The sequence below is a fragment of the Ictidomys tridecemlineatus genome, chromosome X, assembly GCF_052094955.1.
Source record: "Ictidomys tridecemlineatus isolate mIctTri1 chromosome X, mIctTri1.hap1, whole genome shotgun sequence".
Taxonomy (NCBI): Eukaryota; Metazoa; Chordata; class Mammalia; order Rodentia; family Sciuridae; genus Ictidomys; species Ictidomys tridecemlineatus.
Window position 1 is genome coordinate 117057728 of NC_135493.1, and position 16986 is coordinate 117074713.

Here is a 16986-nt window from a genome sequence, read left to right on the forward strand (position 1 = left end):
AAGCGAGATGTACAAATTGGAGGTCAACAAACCCATTTCTGTTTATTTTAATGCAGCTATTAATAAAATATTTTGTTTAAAATGAAGAATCTGCTGGGCTTGGTGGCATATGCCAGCAACTTGGGAAGTAGAGGCAAGAGAATCACAAGGTCAAGGTCAGTCTGGGCAATGTAGTGAGATCCTGTTTCAAAAAATAAAAAGGGCTGGGATGTGGCTCGCTGAATGAGTGCCTCTGAGTTCAATCTCCAGTATAATAATAATAATAATAATAATAGGAGGAGGAATAAGAATAATACTCTGGGACAAATGTCAAATCACACAGGATATTGGGAAAATTGGTATAAACCAGAGCTTTCTCAGGTAAGCTGAGCTGTATGATTCCATTACTCTTAGAATGGTAGTAGGGATTTAATGAAATATGCATAGTATCTATGATATTACCTGCCATGTAATAAGCCCTCAGTGAATATTAGCGCTTGCTACATTTGGTTTACTTAACTACAGTTCAGACTCAAATGATTTGAAAAGCTCTGTCTTTCCTAAGGGACAAATAATTGGACATGTCTTTTGCTTATCTTTTCAAAATTCAGTCATCAGTGATAATTAGAAGCATTAACTGCAAGATCATGCATGATTTGGTTAGCTCTTTACCCTGATCTCCAGCCATAACTTTGGTCATTAAACTTTGTATTTTAAATACCTATTATGAGATGCATAAACTAAAAAAAAACTCCACATACACTTGCAAACTTGATTTCTCAATGGTTTTTTAAAAGCAGCAATTATAACTGTCAGCTGGCATCTTTAAGAAGTCTTCCTTTAATCTGAAGTGTCCTTCTTGCTTCCCACTGCAATACCTGAACCATTTCTTTTTCCTATTTCCTCAAACCTAGCCCCTTTGGTACTTCTGAAGTTCTGCTCATTAATTTTATACCACTGATTTCCCTTATCACTGCTATTATCTATCAGCACCCAGATTCAATCTTTTAGTTGGTGACTGTAGCTCCTATTTCCCTGTCTCTCAAAAATATCACTTTTACTGGGGGAACTTCCATATCCATATAGATAATCGGCTCATCCAAGACCTCCCAGTTTCTGGACTGCCTAGCTGTCAATTTCCCTCCATCCAAACTTAGTCATAAATTCACAGGGTCATAACTTTATTCTTGTCTTTATTTTCCATGAATATCTAGAGTGTCCTTCTTCTATCCACCTTCTCTATCCACCTTAGGGTTTTTTGTTCATCACTTTCACTACTCCATGCAACCACTCCCTCAACTCCAGGTTTCTCCCTTCCTCTCTTTCTTCCTTTCCTTCCTTTTCCTCTTCCTTCATCTCTGCTATTATACTCTCCATATCTTCCATCCACTTTCTCACTTACCTGGCAAAACTAAATTTGTAATTAAACTCAAGCATCTAACTTCTTAGTATCTGAGCCTAGAAGGTTGCTAGGGGAAAACATATCTGCTTGCTGACTGTTCACACTTCAAATTCGTAACCATAGATATCATATGGGCACACAATTGTTTGCCTCAGCATACTGTCCCCATTTTTATCCTTGGACTACTGTTTTTTATACTATGTAAAACTGCTATTTAATATTTGGACCTTCTTCCTCAAACTTTCTACACTCCTTCTTTCTATCACATCTCAATTGACAACCAACCTCAGTATTCATGGAAATGATAGGGGATATTAGTGAGAATCTTACCATCATTGAATTTACAAATCAGCTAGCTACTATAGTTGTTCTTCCATTTTGTTTGTATAATGGCAAAGCACAGACATTGGAGATACTGTATTTTACTTAAGATCTTGCTGTGCCACTTCCTGGCTCATGAACATGGACAAATTATTTAACTCCTCTGTGCTTTAGTTATTTCATCAATGAATTGACAATAATTTAAGTCATTATTAAAATGGATGAAATGTTTGTCCCCATGTAAGGCTAACACCTTTGTGCTGGATTTTATCCTTTCTCACCTTCTCAAGACATTTTGTTCTTTTTATGGTATTGGTGATTGAATCCAGGAATGCTTAACCACTGAGACACATCCCCACCCTTTTTTATTTTGAGAAAGTGTCTCACAAAGTTGCTGAAGCTGACTTTGAACTTGAGATCTTCTTGCCTCAGCTTCCCCAGCCACTAGGATTATGGGTGTGTGTCACTGCACTTAGCTGACCTTTTGTTCTTGAAATTATGCTCTCCTTCCACTGCATCCTAATATTTTTGTTTTCACTTTATCAAACATTCTTTGATCTTCTTTTCTGGGAAAAGGCCTCCCATGAACTCACATTTTATTTCATACCATCTTCTATGCTCCTCTGTGCAGCAAAAGCAATTGCAAGTAATATCTAAAGTCGCATCATTTCCTTTATTCCTTTTTTTCTACTCAGCCTACTTTAGATAGGCTTTCTAAGTGATGGAGTACTCCATTCTCCTAAGATTATTTTTAAGAATTTAACTCTTAATTAATTAATTTATTTATTTTAATGTGATGCTGAGGATCGAACCCAGTGCCTCACACGTGCTTGGTGAGTACTCTACCACTGAGCCACACCCCCAGCCTCTCGAGAAATTTTTAATTTCCATTTTCTCAGTGGACAGTCTCAGCCAGTTTTGTGAATTTAGGAAATTATCTGTTTGTCGGTCAATCCCAAATATATTTCCAAATTTTATCTCTTTTGAGCACATTATCTCTAATTACTTGCCAACTTTACTGAGATGTCTCATAGTCATCTAAACAGCATCAAAATGTGACTCTGGAATCTACCCTAAATCTGTTTCTGTCACAACAACCTCTTATGACAGATTACAATTATAATGCTAACTGCCCAGCTGCTTAAACAAAAAATTTGTGTTATGTTTAATTCCTCTCTTATGTTTAACCTCCTCATGTCAAATGCATCAGCATGACCTATTGATTATTTTTGCCTCTAAAGCATAACCACTAGAATGTAAGTTTCATCAATGAATTGCATTTGTTTATTCTGTTCAACAATATTCTAAGGATCTAGATAGTGCTTGGCACATAGTAGGAAACAATTAAATATCTGTGAATTAAATGAATGATCTTGAATCTATTTTCTTCCATTCTCATGACCAATACCTTATCACTACCATCTCTTACCTATATTTCTAGGATAACCTCCTAACTGATCTGTTGCTGCTACTCTTGATTCCATGACTATCCATTCAGCCTCTTTGCAAAGTTGAATCTAACCAAAGATCCTATTCAGTTAGAATAAAACAATCCTTTATGATCTAACAGTATAATACAAGTATGAATTGTCTGACATACAATCAGTGAGCCAGTGTAGTGTTTCTTAAACTTATCATGTGAATCATGTGATATAATTATTAAGCATATAGTTTCTTGTGTAACTCCCCAAACTTTATCAATCAGGGGAGTTCACTAAGAATTTGATTTTTCCATAAGAGTCTGAGATGAGTCCTATTATCATAGGGGTAAGATTGGCAAAACCTGGGTAGTATTAGAGCATAAAAGGGATTTCTGAATGACATAACCCACTGGTAGTTACTGTGTGAGTTGTTTAAACTCTGTATTGTTTGTGTGCTGAAATACCATCACAATCTAATATTTTTTATGTGGCAAAGTGACTCTGACCTTGTGCCACTATTTACAGGACTTTTGTGGATGGGTTGAAGGAATGGTTAGCACCAACAGGGAGGCAGAGAGAGAAAACTTGATAAAGGTCCAATATTAAGAAGTAATGTACACCAAAAAGTATATTTATGCTATGTTTGTTTTCTTTAGGCTGTGGTAGGACAAAAATGTTTGAAAACATAACAAAGAGTATTAGATGGCATCCAGTAGGATATATTTATCTTTTTTAGAGTATATGCAGAAAACCTTTTTGGAGATGCAGTTAGGAATTCAGCTCACACATATATAAACTCCATGTAAGCAATATATAACAACAAACATTCAACTTTACATCTAGAATTTTGGAAGCAATGATTGACAGTGAAACATTTTGGTTTTGCTTTAACAATGTAGCATGTAAGTACAAATTCATCAGCAGGTTCAATTTATCAAATTTTAGGGGGAAAAGATTTTTAAAAATCTATTATATTTAAAATTTATTTATTTGTATTTGTTCTTTTTAGTTATACTATACTTAAAATTTTAACTTGGTTCTCTAGCAATATTATTACAAGAGGTAATATTCTCTTATATTCAAGGGCATGTTTCCCTCTCAGAGTCTGAAACAGAAAACAGCTGTAAGCCTTCTGGTATCTTATATGAGATTTGGTCATAGACCAAAACAGTGCTTTCCAAACATGTCCATGCAGTAGAATTGCCTGGGGGAGCTGCAGAAATACTGATGCCTATATCCTATCCTGAAATGGGGATTTAATTGGTGTGGGATGTGGTCAGGAAATTAAAACCCAACTGATTGGGCAGGAGTTGTGGTTCAGTGGTAGAGAGCTTGCCTCACATATGTGGGGCACTGGGTTCAATCCTCAGCAATATATAAAAATAAATAAATAAATATGAAAAAAAATTCTCAAAAATACATAAAACCCAGTTGATTCTAATATGCAGATAAGTTTTAGAGCTGCTGAACTGTATTTCTATTTTTCCATTTTCTATTGGTTTATCTCAGTTATACATACCATTAGGATTCATTTTGGCACAATTATAAATGTATGGAATATAATTTGCCCTAGCTTGGTCACCAGTACTTCTCCTTACCCTAGTCCTTTCCTTCTCCTGTTCCCTTTCCTCTACTCTACTGATATTTCTGCTGTTTGCTTGTTTTTTTTTAAATTAGTGTCTTGTACATATACATGATGGTTAGAGTCTCTGTAGTATATTCATATATTACATAGGAAACTTAGGTCCAATTCATTCCACTGTTCTTTCCTTATTCTGTCCTTTCTTCCTGCCCCTGAATCTCCTTCTTCTACTCCAATGATCTTTCTTCTATTTTGATGGAATCCCCCATTTCATTCCCCCCCCTTTATTTTGTACTAGCTTCTGCATATCAGGGAAAACATTTCACCTTTGACTTTCTGGGTCTTGCTTATTTCACTTAGCATGATAGTCTTGAACTAGAGATCTTGAGGTATATATTTCAAACCTCAAACCTCTGGATAGTGTAAGGCTTAGGTTTCTACACTGAAGTGGAGGCAATAAGATCAGTTCAATTGGATATGTCAAGTTGCAGTCTACATGATGGACATGCTATTACCATGAGAGCATTATTTACATAAAACTGGAACAATTGATGAAAAAAAGTCAATCAGATCAGTTATGTGCACACATGGTCACATACACACAAATTATGAACATTCAAAATAGCAAGAATTTTAAAGTAACATTTTCAAATTGGGTATACATACCTAATTGGAGTTGCCAGATAAAATATAGAGAGCTCAGTAAAATTTGATTTTCAAATATACTAAGAAAATTATTTTTAAGTATATACTATGCAATATTTGGGGCATATTCATAATAAAAATTGTTTCTTTATCTGAAATTCAAGTTTAACTGCATTTCCTGTATTTTTATTTGCCAAATCTGATAATTCCATCCCAAAATTTAAAAGACTGATTTGAATAACAATAAACACACTAAGACAAATTAGAACACAAATTAACTTCAGCTTCTTGGTCATTCTGTGTTCTGTTTTCTGAATTATATTGCCTGATTAATCACCCCAGGTTGTACATAACTTTGTACTGAGGGCCCACTGTACCTTATTCTGTCTCTTCTGTCTTCTTCGGAGGCGTAGGAACTCCTTGTGTTGCCTGGAGACAAAGTTCACCGCTGCATATTCCAGTAAGGCAGCAAACACAAACAGAAGGCACACTGCCATCCAAATGTCAATCGCTTTTACATAGGAGACCTGAGAGAGAGAAAGGGAGAGAGGTTTGGGGAGAGAGAGAAAAGCAATGAAAACTTTCAGGAAAATCAGATTCCTAATGGTGTGAGCAGCAGAATAACCTCATTTCCTGAGTCAAAGATTTTCTTTCTATCCTTTCCCTAAAAAAGTTGGTAAACTATTGTGAATAGTTCTGCAATAAATGGCCTAAATGTTCATCAACAGAGAAATGGGTAAAGATAATGTGGGGCTGGGGATATATCTCAGTTGGTAGAGTGCTTGCCTTGCATGTATAAGGCCCTGGGTTCAATCCCCAGCACCACAAAAAAATATAATGTGGTATATATACACCATGGAGTCCTATTCTGCCATAAAAAGGTAGAACTGTATTCATTTGCATCAACATGGATGGAACTAGAAGATATTATGTTAAGTGAAATAAGTTAGGCACAGAAAGGCAAACCCTTCATGATCTTACTCATGTGATATCAAAAAAATTGGTCTCAGAGAAGTTGAGATTAGGATAGTGGTTACCAGAGACTGTGAGAGTAGGGGGTTGGTGATGTTGCAGAGGGATGGATAATCAGGTGCATTGTGATAGGAGGAATAAATTCTGATGTTCTGTGTTATGTACAGGTGGATATGAATAACAATGATATATTTAGCTCAAAGTAGTCAGAAGAGAGAATGTTTTATCAGAGAGAGATGATAAAAGGTTATGGACATGCTAATTACCTTGAGTTGATTATTACTCTATATACATGAATCTGAACATCACATTGTGGGGTGACATGTAGCTCTGTGATAAAGCATACACTTAGCATGTATGAGGCCCTGGGTTAAATTCCCAGTACCAAGGAAAATAATACCTCAAAACATCACATTGTACCTCATTAGTATGTAAAAATACTGTGTGACAATCAAAAAGTTAAAAAAAAAAGATTATGACATCTAAAATGTAAGTGTATAGGCAATGCATTGGTTCTACTTAGAAGATCCTGGCCAGAGCAGTGAAAGTCACATGGCCCCCTGCCCTGTTTGCTTTGTTCCATCTTTCTCAGTATAGCCTGACTGCTCAAGTAGCTTCATCCCTGCTCAGTATAGCCCGACTGCTCAAGTAGCCCCAAATAGATTTTAACTGTTCTCACTACAAAATCTGTTTAAGTAAATGCATATGTTAAATAGCTTGATTTAGCCATTCCACGATGTATAGGTATTTCAAAACATTGTGTTGTATATTATAAGTATACAAAATTTTTACTTATCAATTAAAAACATAAGATCTCTTTAATAAAAAAGAGAAAAATAAAACTTTCAGGTAAAATGAAGAGGACCCTATTTTTAAAACTGCTCACTTCCTTTTAATCTTTCTGACACCTAAAAATAAGTATAATTAAGATAATTTCAAACTTGAATGAGAAATAAACTCTGCATAGCCTTAGGCTTTTTTTAAAAACCAATTTGTAATTTCCATCTATTTATTGATCTTCACATGACAACAGTTCTAAGTAGTATTAAATTCACACAGTTCAATAGTATTCAACCAAAATATCAGGGCTCTAACCTTGAGAAGGTATCTGGTAAAAAAAAAAAAAAAAAGGAAACTACATTTTTAGCACTTTGGTGTTTAGTTAAGTGTTTAGTAAGTCTTATAATTTAACAATGCAGATTCTGAAATCAAATACTTTTTATTCGCAAAGGAGAATATTCCCTTTGTCACTCAATTTACAATTATTTTTTAAAGTATAGGGAAGAAAAGAAATGAAAAATATTGTAGCATTGGATCCCAGATTACAAAAGACACTTTAAAAACTGCCAGGTGAGTATACTATTCAGTTCTAATTTTTATATAGGCTTTTCTAAATTTTTATATTATCATTAAGTGATTGCTAGCAAGCATCATAAGTATTGAATATGTATTAATTTTGACCCTCAAAACAATTTATTGCCTCATTTGCTAATGAGGAAACTGGAGTACAAAAGGGCTGAATTATTACCCAAGGTCACAATGCTAACAAGTAACAGAGCCACGATTAGAATTGAAACTTTATCTAACTAATGTATTTCTTTTCTGAATATAAACATACTATTAGTTTGTATCTTGCATTTCCCTTTGGCCTGTATAGTATTTCCAATGTCATTTAACTTTTTTCTAAATCATAATTCTCAAGGCTTGCGTAATGGTGCATGCTATGATTAATCATTTTACATTATAGGATATTTAGTTTGTTTTCTATTTCATTTTTGCGAATATTAATTTTGTTGCTATGAAAATTTTCCACCCAAATATTTGACTGTCTCAGCTTATTTGTTAGATAAGTTTTTAGATGAATTATAGGAATAAATGATAGAAAAATAGACTCTTGACTTAGAAAGTTAGCAGTGGCACAGAGGACTTAAAAGCAGAACTCTGGAGAGAAATATCCCAAGTAAGAATCACAACTTTGCTGCTGACTATATCTCTAACTTCTGCAAGTTGTATAACCTGTAAAATATGAACAATCATAGTATTTACCTCATGGAGTTGTTATGTAGATAAAACCACTTAATATAAGTAAAGAGCTAAAACTAGTGTCAAGCACAGAATAAGTGGTATATAGATTGTTTGCAACTGTTTGTCTGTATAAGGGTGATTTTGTTAGTGGAAGAGATTTGAAAAAGATAAGTATTAACAAGGAAAATAAAAATCACAATCCTATTGTATCCCAATTATTTAAGATGACCGCCTGCCTTGCTTACATTATTTGTTTCAGACAGTTTAAACTACTTGTCAGTCCCACATATGCTGTGACACAGTGGTCTAGCACTTTGTCATCTCTAGCCCTTTAAATATATCATTTTTCCTACTTAGGATGCTTATTCCCATTTGTGTGTGTGTGTGTGTGTGTGTGTGTGTGTGTGTGTGTGTGTGTGTGAGTGATTAATGGACTCCTCAGAATCCCTCAGCATCTGGCACAAATACCCACTCCCTCAGGAAGCCTCCTTAACCTTCTTTCTTCCTCCCTTCTGAGTTAGGGGCCATTTTTTCTTTATTATTTTACTCTGTCTATTGAATTTGTCTGTTCCTTCTTAGTTCACCTGCTTCCCTGACCCTATCCATGGGCTGTAAAAGTATTTTTTATTTGTTTGTTTGTTTTAGAGGACTGGTTCTGTGCAATATTACTATTTGTATCACCACCACAGATCCTGACATTAGTTATTTAGGATGAATGGATCATTGAATGAGTAAATAAATGAAAGAAAAAAAGGAAAGAAATATCAAGTTTTCTGCATATTTGTGCTTGAATTTCAGTAATTCTCAACTATATCCTATTATCTATAATTGCATATATTTGAAACCTCTCTAAGAGAGGAATATTAGCAATTTTGAATTCTCTCAACACACCTCGCATTCCCAGAAAATTTTAATAAGCAATAATTTTATCTTGTACTGCAATCCCACTCTCCTATAATAATAGAACATTACCAATCACAGTATTCCCAGTTATTTATTATTCAGATGGCCTGTAAATGTTTTAAGACCCAATAAAGAGAACAATTTGTCAGTGCCTAAGATATGTCCATACCAAGAACTATATCCAATAGAGTTGACCATCATTCCTACCTTTCCTGATGTGTACAATATTCAGTAATTTGTGGACCTTTTCCACATCTTCTTCTGACCATCAGCAGGCCACATAAGTATTTGACCTCATTTTAGCTGCTCATAAATGAATTCTTTTAGTCTCTTAATCATTTTGGTTGGTCTCTGAGTTTCCTCCAAATCACAAACATCTTTTCAGCATTGAAGTGCTGGCAATAAATGCATTATTCACACAGTTTTAGAGGTGTTGTGAGATGTCTATTACATACGATGTGATGCCCTTGGTGTTGGTCCCTCAGGGTTGAAATTCCTTTTTGTAGCTTCTATCTAGCTCTAATGTCAGATTCTCTCTCTTTGGGGCCTAATCCTTACATGGTTTTTTTTTTTTTTGTTTTTTTTTGTTTTTTTTTTTTGCTCACATTTTTTCCTGTCTCATTCTTTTTATGATTTTGGGGCTTACATGATCCCTTCCTGAATTACTTTACTACAAATTTGCAAGGCAGTTTTCAAAGGTAATTAAACTCTCAAAATACTATTATGATTCACTAAATTGGTATCTTTTTGGGCAAATTTAATTCCAAAATATTTTTTAAACAAAATGATTAGAGTCTACTATGAGGAAGATACTTTACTTCCTGTGGGATATGGGGCAGAAGATATAAAGATGATAGATATGCATATTGATTCTTCCTAGAACTTCCTAGATTATACTTTAGAGGACTTTCATCACACTGTGTACCAGAAAGTAGCTTTCACTGGGATTAGAGAACAGCAAATTATGACCCAAGGATCAAATCTGGCCTACTACATGTCCTGTAAATAATGTTTTATTGAAACACAGTAATTTTTATTTATATATTATCTATGGTTACTTTTGTATTAAAATGGCACAGTGGTGACAAAAACCTAATGGCCCCCAGATCCTAAAATACTAAATGGTCTCACAAGAAAACATTTGCCACCCTGTGACCTAGACTGTAGTCTTGTTTGTACTGGTGTTGCACTTCCCTGTGGCATTGTTTCAGGGCTTAAGAAACCCATGGTCTGTTGAGTGAGACAGTCACATGAATGCATAACTGATGCAATGTAGATGTTTCTACATGTCAGAATAGAGGAAGGACCAAAAACTGGTGGAATATGGGGAGGTTGATGTTGATAGGGGAAAAGCCTTCAATTTTGAAAGGGGCAGCATTTAATTTAGGGCTTGAGGAAAGCCAGTACTTTGTTGGGTAGAAAAAGCTGTAAAGGCAAAACCCTAAGAATGGGAAAGAATACGGTGGAATTGGGAGATAGTGAGAAACCCAGTGACATGGACATGTTGGGTACTCAGGGGTTGTATGGTGAGAGGTAAACGGATGGGCCAGTAAAATGTCATTGAAAGCCAGATAGGTTTGGTGTTAAATTGCTCATGATGATAAGCTAATGATAGTTTTGAAGTAGGGTACAGAATATAAGTCTTCTTGTAATTATCATGGTGATCCAAAAGCCAAAGTCTTAGCAAAAGCAAACTTTTCCCCTTCTTATGGGAATTTGCCTCTACTTTTTTTTTTTTTTGACACTTTCCACTTCTACACAAGGCTGGTTCTCTTTCAGGTTCTCTGACAACATCTCTGAATCCTTTGTGGAACATCTTCCATTTACTGTGTTCTGTGAATTCTATCCTATTCGATTTCTATTCCGTCTTCAAATCCTCAATGAATTCATCCAGACCTATAGCTCTCTTTTTATTCATATGTACCTGGAGTGATAGGAGTGGTGTGTGTGTATGTGTGTGTGTATCTGTATCTTTCCTATACCACAGATTGTCCAAGTTCCCATGCATCCTATTTCTTCCAGCAAAACTAGATATGCCAGTGCAGTTGGATCCCCAAAGGCATGTGGCAGAAGTTGTATGTGCTACTAAAATCTTCTAAAATCTTCCATGAGATCTTTGGATTTTAACCCTTCTATAGCCACCTTGAGTGTCATTTGTTCAAGATGGAAATGCCATAAGATGGAAGAAGCCTGGGTTCCTAAAAGATCTAGGGCCACCTGCTTCAGAGTAGAGTGTGATGTGAATGAAAAAGCAACCTCAATTAATCCTTAGAGATTTCAGGGCATTGTGTTTTCAAAGCTCCCAAATCCATCCTGCATTCCTGACTTCTCAAGCACACCTGTGTTGATTCTAAGATGTCTACAGTTAGTATTTGTAAAATCAAACTCATTAACATCCCCTCCTTTTCTAATCATCTCATTATAATATTTCTTCTCACAAGCAACCCTGGTTTTAACACTGGTTTCCTCCTTGCCTTTATCTCTAATACTCACTCTACTGAACAGACTCAACATTTCTTTCTGCAAAATACCCTTGGGTTTACTCTTTTTCTCTTTTTTTCACTACAATCCCAGCATTGATGCTTAGACCTGGTTATTATTATAACATCTTCATAACTGGTCCTTCTGCATTCAGTTCCTCCCTGTGGCACTTAGTCCTTTTGCTTCTCTATGATTAAATTTAAAGCACCAATTTCATTTTGAAACATATGTGGTTAGGAACTACTGGTGACAGCCTATTATAAGCTCTGGTGTTTGAGATCCTGCACAGCATGTGTCTGCTCTAGTTACTCAATCTTATTCCACTCTTTCCTAACACAGACTTTGGGTTTTGTTTAAGCAATTTTATTTACTCCTGAGGAAGTCAAATCCATTCTCACTGATGACTCATTGTCTGTATCAGTGGTTCCCAAATGAAGGAGGTGATTTTGCACCCCAGGAGATATTTAGCAATGTCTGGAGATAGTTTTGGTTATCACAACCAGAGGGAGGTGCTACTGGTATCTAGTAGATTGAGATCAAGGATGTTGCTAAACATAATACCCAGGAATGGCCCCATCAAAAACTTATCTAGCCCAAATGCCAATAATTTGAAGTTGATCCCCAATAGAGAAAAAAGCTCCAAACCCAGAGATCTATATCTAGTTCAGTGGTCCTCAACCAGAGATGATATTGTTCTCTAGGACATTCAGCGGTCTCTATCATTTTTTTTGTGTGTGTTGCTGGGGATTGAACCCAGGGCCTTATGCATGCGAGGCAAGCACTACCAACTGAGGTATATCCCCAGCCTGTTCAGCAGTATATAAAGATGGTTTTGATCATATCAACTGAGAAGTGCAGAGTTGCTATTGATTTTAGAGGTAGAGGAATACAAGGATGCTGCTAAGTACCCAACAAAGCATAGGATGCCCACCCATGACAAAGAATTACTTAGTCCCCCAAATTAATAGTGTTATAGGATTGAGGAATACTGATCTACATTCTTCCTTCATTTTTTTACCTGTTTATTTCTAGACAATTCCTCAAGGAGTAGCTCAAATTCCATTTCCAAAGTGATACTTTCTTTGCTTATCCTAGCCCACAGTGTACCAACTCATCTTTAGAATTTCTAATGCTCTTACAGTTAGAATTGTTTAGTTTAATATTTACCTAATGAATATTTGCTGTATCCACCCAAAGTGTAGAATATTCAAAGTATAAGATTTAATAATGTTTTTTTCTGTGACTGAGGACAAGTCTTTGGCCATTTAGTAAGTGCCCATAAATTTCTATTGAATGTCAAATTTTCCAAGCAATATATAAATTCAAATTCCTTTTATAATCAGTGCTTTATATTAAGGGTCAGCTATAAAAGGATAATTATAAGGAAGAAAATTTTAGCTCACATATTTTAGAACTGATAGCTTATTATGTCTGGATTACTCTTGATTTGCATTTACTATGGGAAAGAACACTTATTATATCTATAACTTTGCAACTCACAGAGTTTATAAATCTCTGGCAGAAAAGTAGAGCCAATCAAGTAGTTTAGGTTTTCATGACACTATATAAACATTTATCTGTTTTTTGAACATATCAGTTAGATGGTAGAATTCAGTTAATTGCTTGGTTGTTTTGGCATCATGTCAATATTCTCTAGAGATATTTTCCTTTAATGTTATTTCCAATACTGTCTTGGCAGTTTTTAAAAACTTGAGCAAATTTTCTTGAGTTAGTTTTTCCATGAACTACATTCTCAGTTTAGTTTCAAAGTTGAAAATCAAGTCATGAATTTATTTTAACCGTACAATTTATTTTTTTCTATTTTCAGACACTGTAGTGTTTCCTGTGTCAGAAAGCCAGTTTTTCCTGTGTTGAGACATTTTTCTACTCCCTATTTCCCCAGGATAAAAGATTGGATCGTCATTGTATGAGGATGACCTGAATGTCCTTACAACTTGGACACCCTCTCCATTCCTTAGGCAAAGACTTCCCTGTGACAATGTGTCAACTAAAGTATATCCACATTTCCAGCCACCAGGCTGACCCCAGCCCCATACTTCCAGCAGCCAATCAAAGAGGACTGCTTATGACATGTACAGAGAAGGGAAGTTCTCTATAATGGAGAGAATTCACAATGGCTATGACCAACCAAATATTGTTTTTAATAGAAAAGTGACAAAATGGAATTCATAGAGCAATCTTACTTTTCTCAGATATTTTTCTTTAAGTGCAGTGATCTCTCACACTCTCCTGCTTGAGTCAATGTTTAATTATTCTCAAACTATGCCTGCAAACCATTGCTAAAGCAGAATAGAAGCTTTTCTGCTCTGTACAGTATAATTTCATTTTATCTAATTTAGAACTGGAAAATTTTAAATTAATTTTGATTAACACACTTGTTGAAATGAAGAATACCTGTTAGCCACAGTAGCCTGAGATGTGCTTCCGTTATATGGAATAGAAGCCTTTGGTATCTTTAATCAATTTGCCTTTTATTGAGTGCAATGAATTATGCCACCACTTTCTCCATCCCCATTTTATGAAGGAAAAAATTAGCTTATTAAATATATGTCTAGAACTTACACAGCTAGTAATCAACAAAGATAGAAATGAGAATTCTGGCTTTCATTTTCTGTTTTTTCTTTTATCTATACTCAGTCACTGTATCATCAGAAAAAATAAAAATAGTTAAATTAATTTTGGTGCCAAAGATTCATGGTGTTACACAATTTTATCTTTATAGTTTCACTGCCAAGTTGCCATTTTTATTGCCTAATTAAAGATCTCACACCTGCTGTTTAATGCTGGGAAAATCAGATTTCTTTGGCAAAGAGGGATGATGACAGTACTGACTACCTAGCCTATCATAGTATCACCTTCCCCTCCCCATTTTTTTCTTTATGTCTAATAGTCTTGTTGGATTCTAGGCAAAGTAGTTAAATAAACACAACTCATGAAGATGTTGTTTGCAGAAATATCCATTGGGTGGCAGTGTCTTCCAGCCTGGTTTCTGCAGGAACCAACCAATTTCAGATGGTCCTGAACAACCTTTGGGGACCAGTGAGTTTGTTTGGCATCCAGGCAGTACACAGGCTTAGTTAATTGATATTATTACTAAAGATGAATAAACTTCTGTCATTATGGCATTCTGGAAACTCTTCATAGGCAGCTGGGGGAGCCAAGGTGAGGAGGAGGTTGCATTTGGAGGGAGCAGGACTAGGTGCTACCTTCTTCCCTGTGCTTGTGTCTGCCATATTTCATTACATTTGCAGATGATAGGTTTATTGATTTTTTCCATGATCTACTTCCTGTGGCTTCACCTTCAGGGACAAAACAAATGATATATGTTTCTTCTCTATCGAGCAGGAAAGAGAAGGGAGTGGGAGGTCAGTAGCAAATGGTCTACTATTGGAAAAACAGCCCCATTTAAGAAGAGAGCCAGTTGGGTTATCTCAGTATTAGAAAGACAACCATAAGCTTTTGGGGGATGATGAGATGATGCTTCACTTAATAGATGTTTGTGGAGTCAGTGTATGTGTGCAAGACGGGTGGGAGAGGAGAGAGAGTGATTGATTGACAGATTAAGAAAGAATAGAAGCATCTTTGGAGCCAAGCCAACTTGTAATTGAATCCTAGCTGAATGATCAATGAACCTGGGAAAATTGCTTAACCTTTCAGAATCTCAGTTTCTTCATATTTCATATTGAGGTAGGGGCTCAAGGATTCTAGTCCCATGGGGTCATTGAAGGATTGAGTAAGACATGTAAATCTTAATGCTCATTTGGCAGATTGTAGATGCTCAGTCACATTGGTTTGCAAGGGATAAGCTCCTGAAGACATTGCATAATTCAAAACTTGCATAATTCAAGGCAGTTTTCCCCAGAGGAATAAATGTAAAGTACAATCTGTTGTATTTCATGTTCTCTGCATGCATTAAGACTTTATTAATATTTTTATATTGCCCTATTTTAAATGCACATATTCTAAGTTCACATAAAATGGAGCATCACTGTAGTGAGTACTCTTGTATGTCATGAGGGCTGAGATATTCTATTGCAAAAACCAAACAAAACCAAATCACCAATATCACCATCATCAAAAAAAGCTTGAAATACACAACATTATGAGTTATCTCCATTATAGGATAGCAAAACTAAATTTACTCATTAACTTTACCAAAATTATACAGCTAAGGGATGGTTGAGCTGAAAGTCACAATTGATTTGGCTTGACTCCAAACTCTGGTTGTTGGTTTGTTGTTGTTGTTTGTTTTGTTTTCATTGACCCCTAGAGAACCTCCCTCTCCAGAGGTGAGTCAGAGGAATTATAGACTATAATTTCACCAGATGACAATATCTGATATGGAAGAGGTGAGAAAGTACATGCAGATGGATAGACAAGTAAGAAACAGAAGCGCTTTCACACCTACTGCCATGGAGGTACTGTGATAAAAATGTTCAAAGATGACAGATAACCACAATCTCCTTAATTTGCTTTCTCAGACAGCAATTGGTGCTTCACTTTCTTGTGTCTTGTCCATTTCTTTATTTACTTCCCAACTCCACCCTGCCCCAAGTTCAAATTTCATACTTGTGAGCAAGAAAATAGAAAAGGTGAATTTAATAAAAACACTCCAGTCCTGTCCTTTAGACTGCTTTAAGTGAAAGGCGTTGGACTAGTTGGTAGTGTATATGGTGGTAACAAAGATTTTCTCTTGGTCTGCATCTTGTGGCCCCCAAGAGGGGACTTAATGAGAGGAAGAGAATAGAAGAGCTGAAGAGTGCCCATCCCCTGAGCTGAGCTTATTGGCATATGATTTTTACACTGGATATGCCCCTTAGAAAGAGATGAAGAGACCAGATTAAGAAGGTGTCACTGACTAAATGTCTTACTCTTGACAATTTCTGAAACTTGGAACCCTATCAAAGTGGATGGACCTGTATTGGGTAAATATATGCAAGTTCTTTGTCATTCCATGACAGTCATGAATAGTGTACTCCTGATGAAAGCTGACCTCTGATATGACTGGTGGTAAGGTATTTAGGAAATGGGTGACTGGGGATACAAAATAGGGGCAATGTTAGAAGCCCAGTTCAACTTTCACTGATAAAGGGGCTATTTCCCCATGAACAAGGACTGTACTCCTGGTATGGAGGTTCCTTATAATGCAGCTGAGTGTTACAGCAGGACGGATGGGAATTGCTTTGGTGGAGGGTCAGAGTATTTCACTGATGAGAGTATGGCATGAAATATTA

The 16986-nt window shown here is 35.8% G+C and overlaps 1 protein-coding gene and 1 long non-coding RNA gene across 9 annotated transcripts in view; one reads left to right on the forward strand and one right to left on the reverse strand.

Annotated features, from left to right (window-relative positions):
• Window positions 1-16986, forward strand: part of LOC120890861 (uncharacterized) — a 130348-nt gene that overhangs the window by 56888 nt on the left and 56474 nt on the right. The gene's annotated exons all lie outside the window — the stretch shown is intronic.
• The window catches only part of Glra2 (glycine receptor alpha 2), a 187276-nt gene that overhangs the window by 31819 nt on the left and 138471 nt on the right, over window positions 1-16986 (reverse strand). For all 8 annotated transcript variants that reach the window (XM_021722797.3, XM_040288903.2, XM_040289007.2 and 5 more), the window contains one exon: window positions 5728-5877. In XM_021722797.3, the coding sequence (XP_021578472.1) occupies window positions 5728-5877 (150 nt within the window). The remainder of the gene's footprint in view (window positions 1-5727; window positions 5878-16986) is intronic.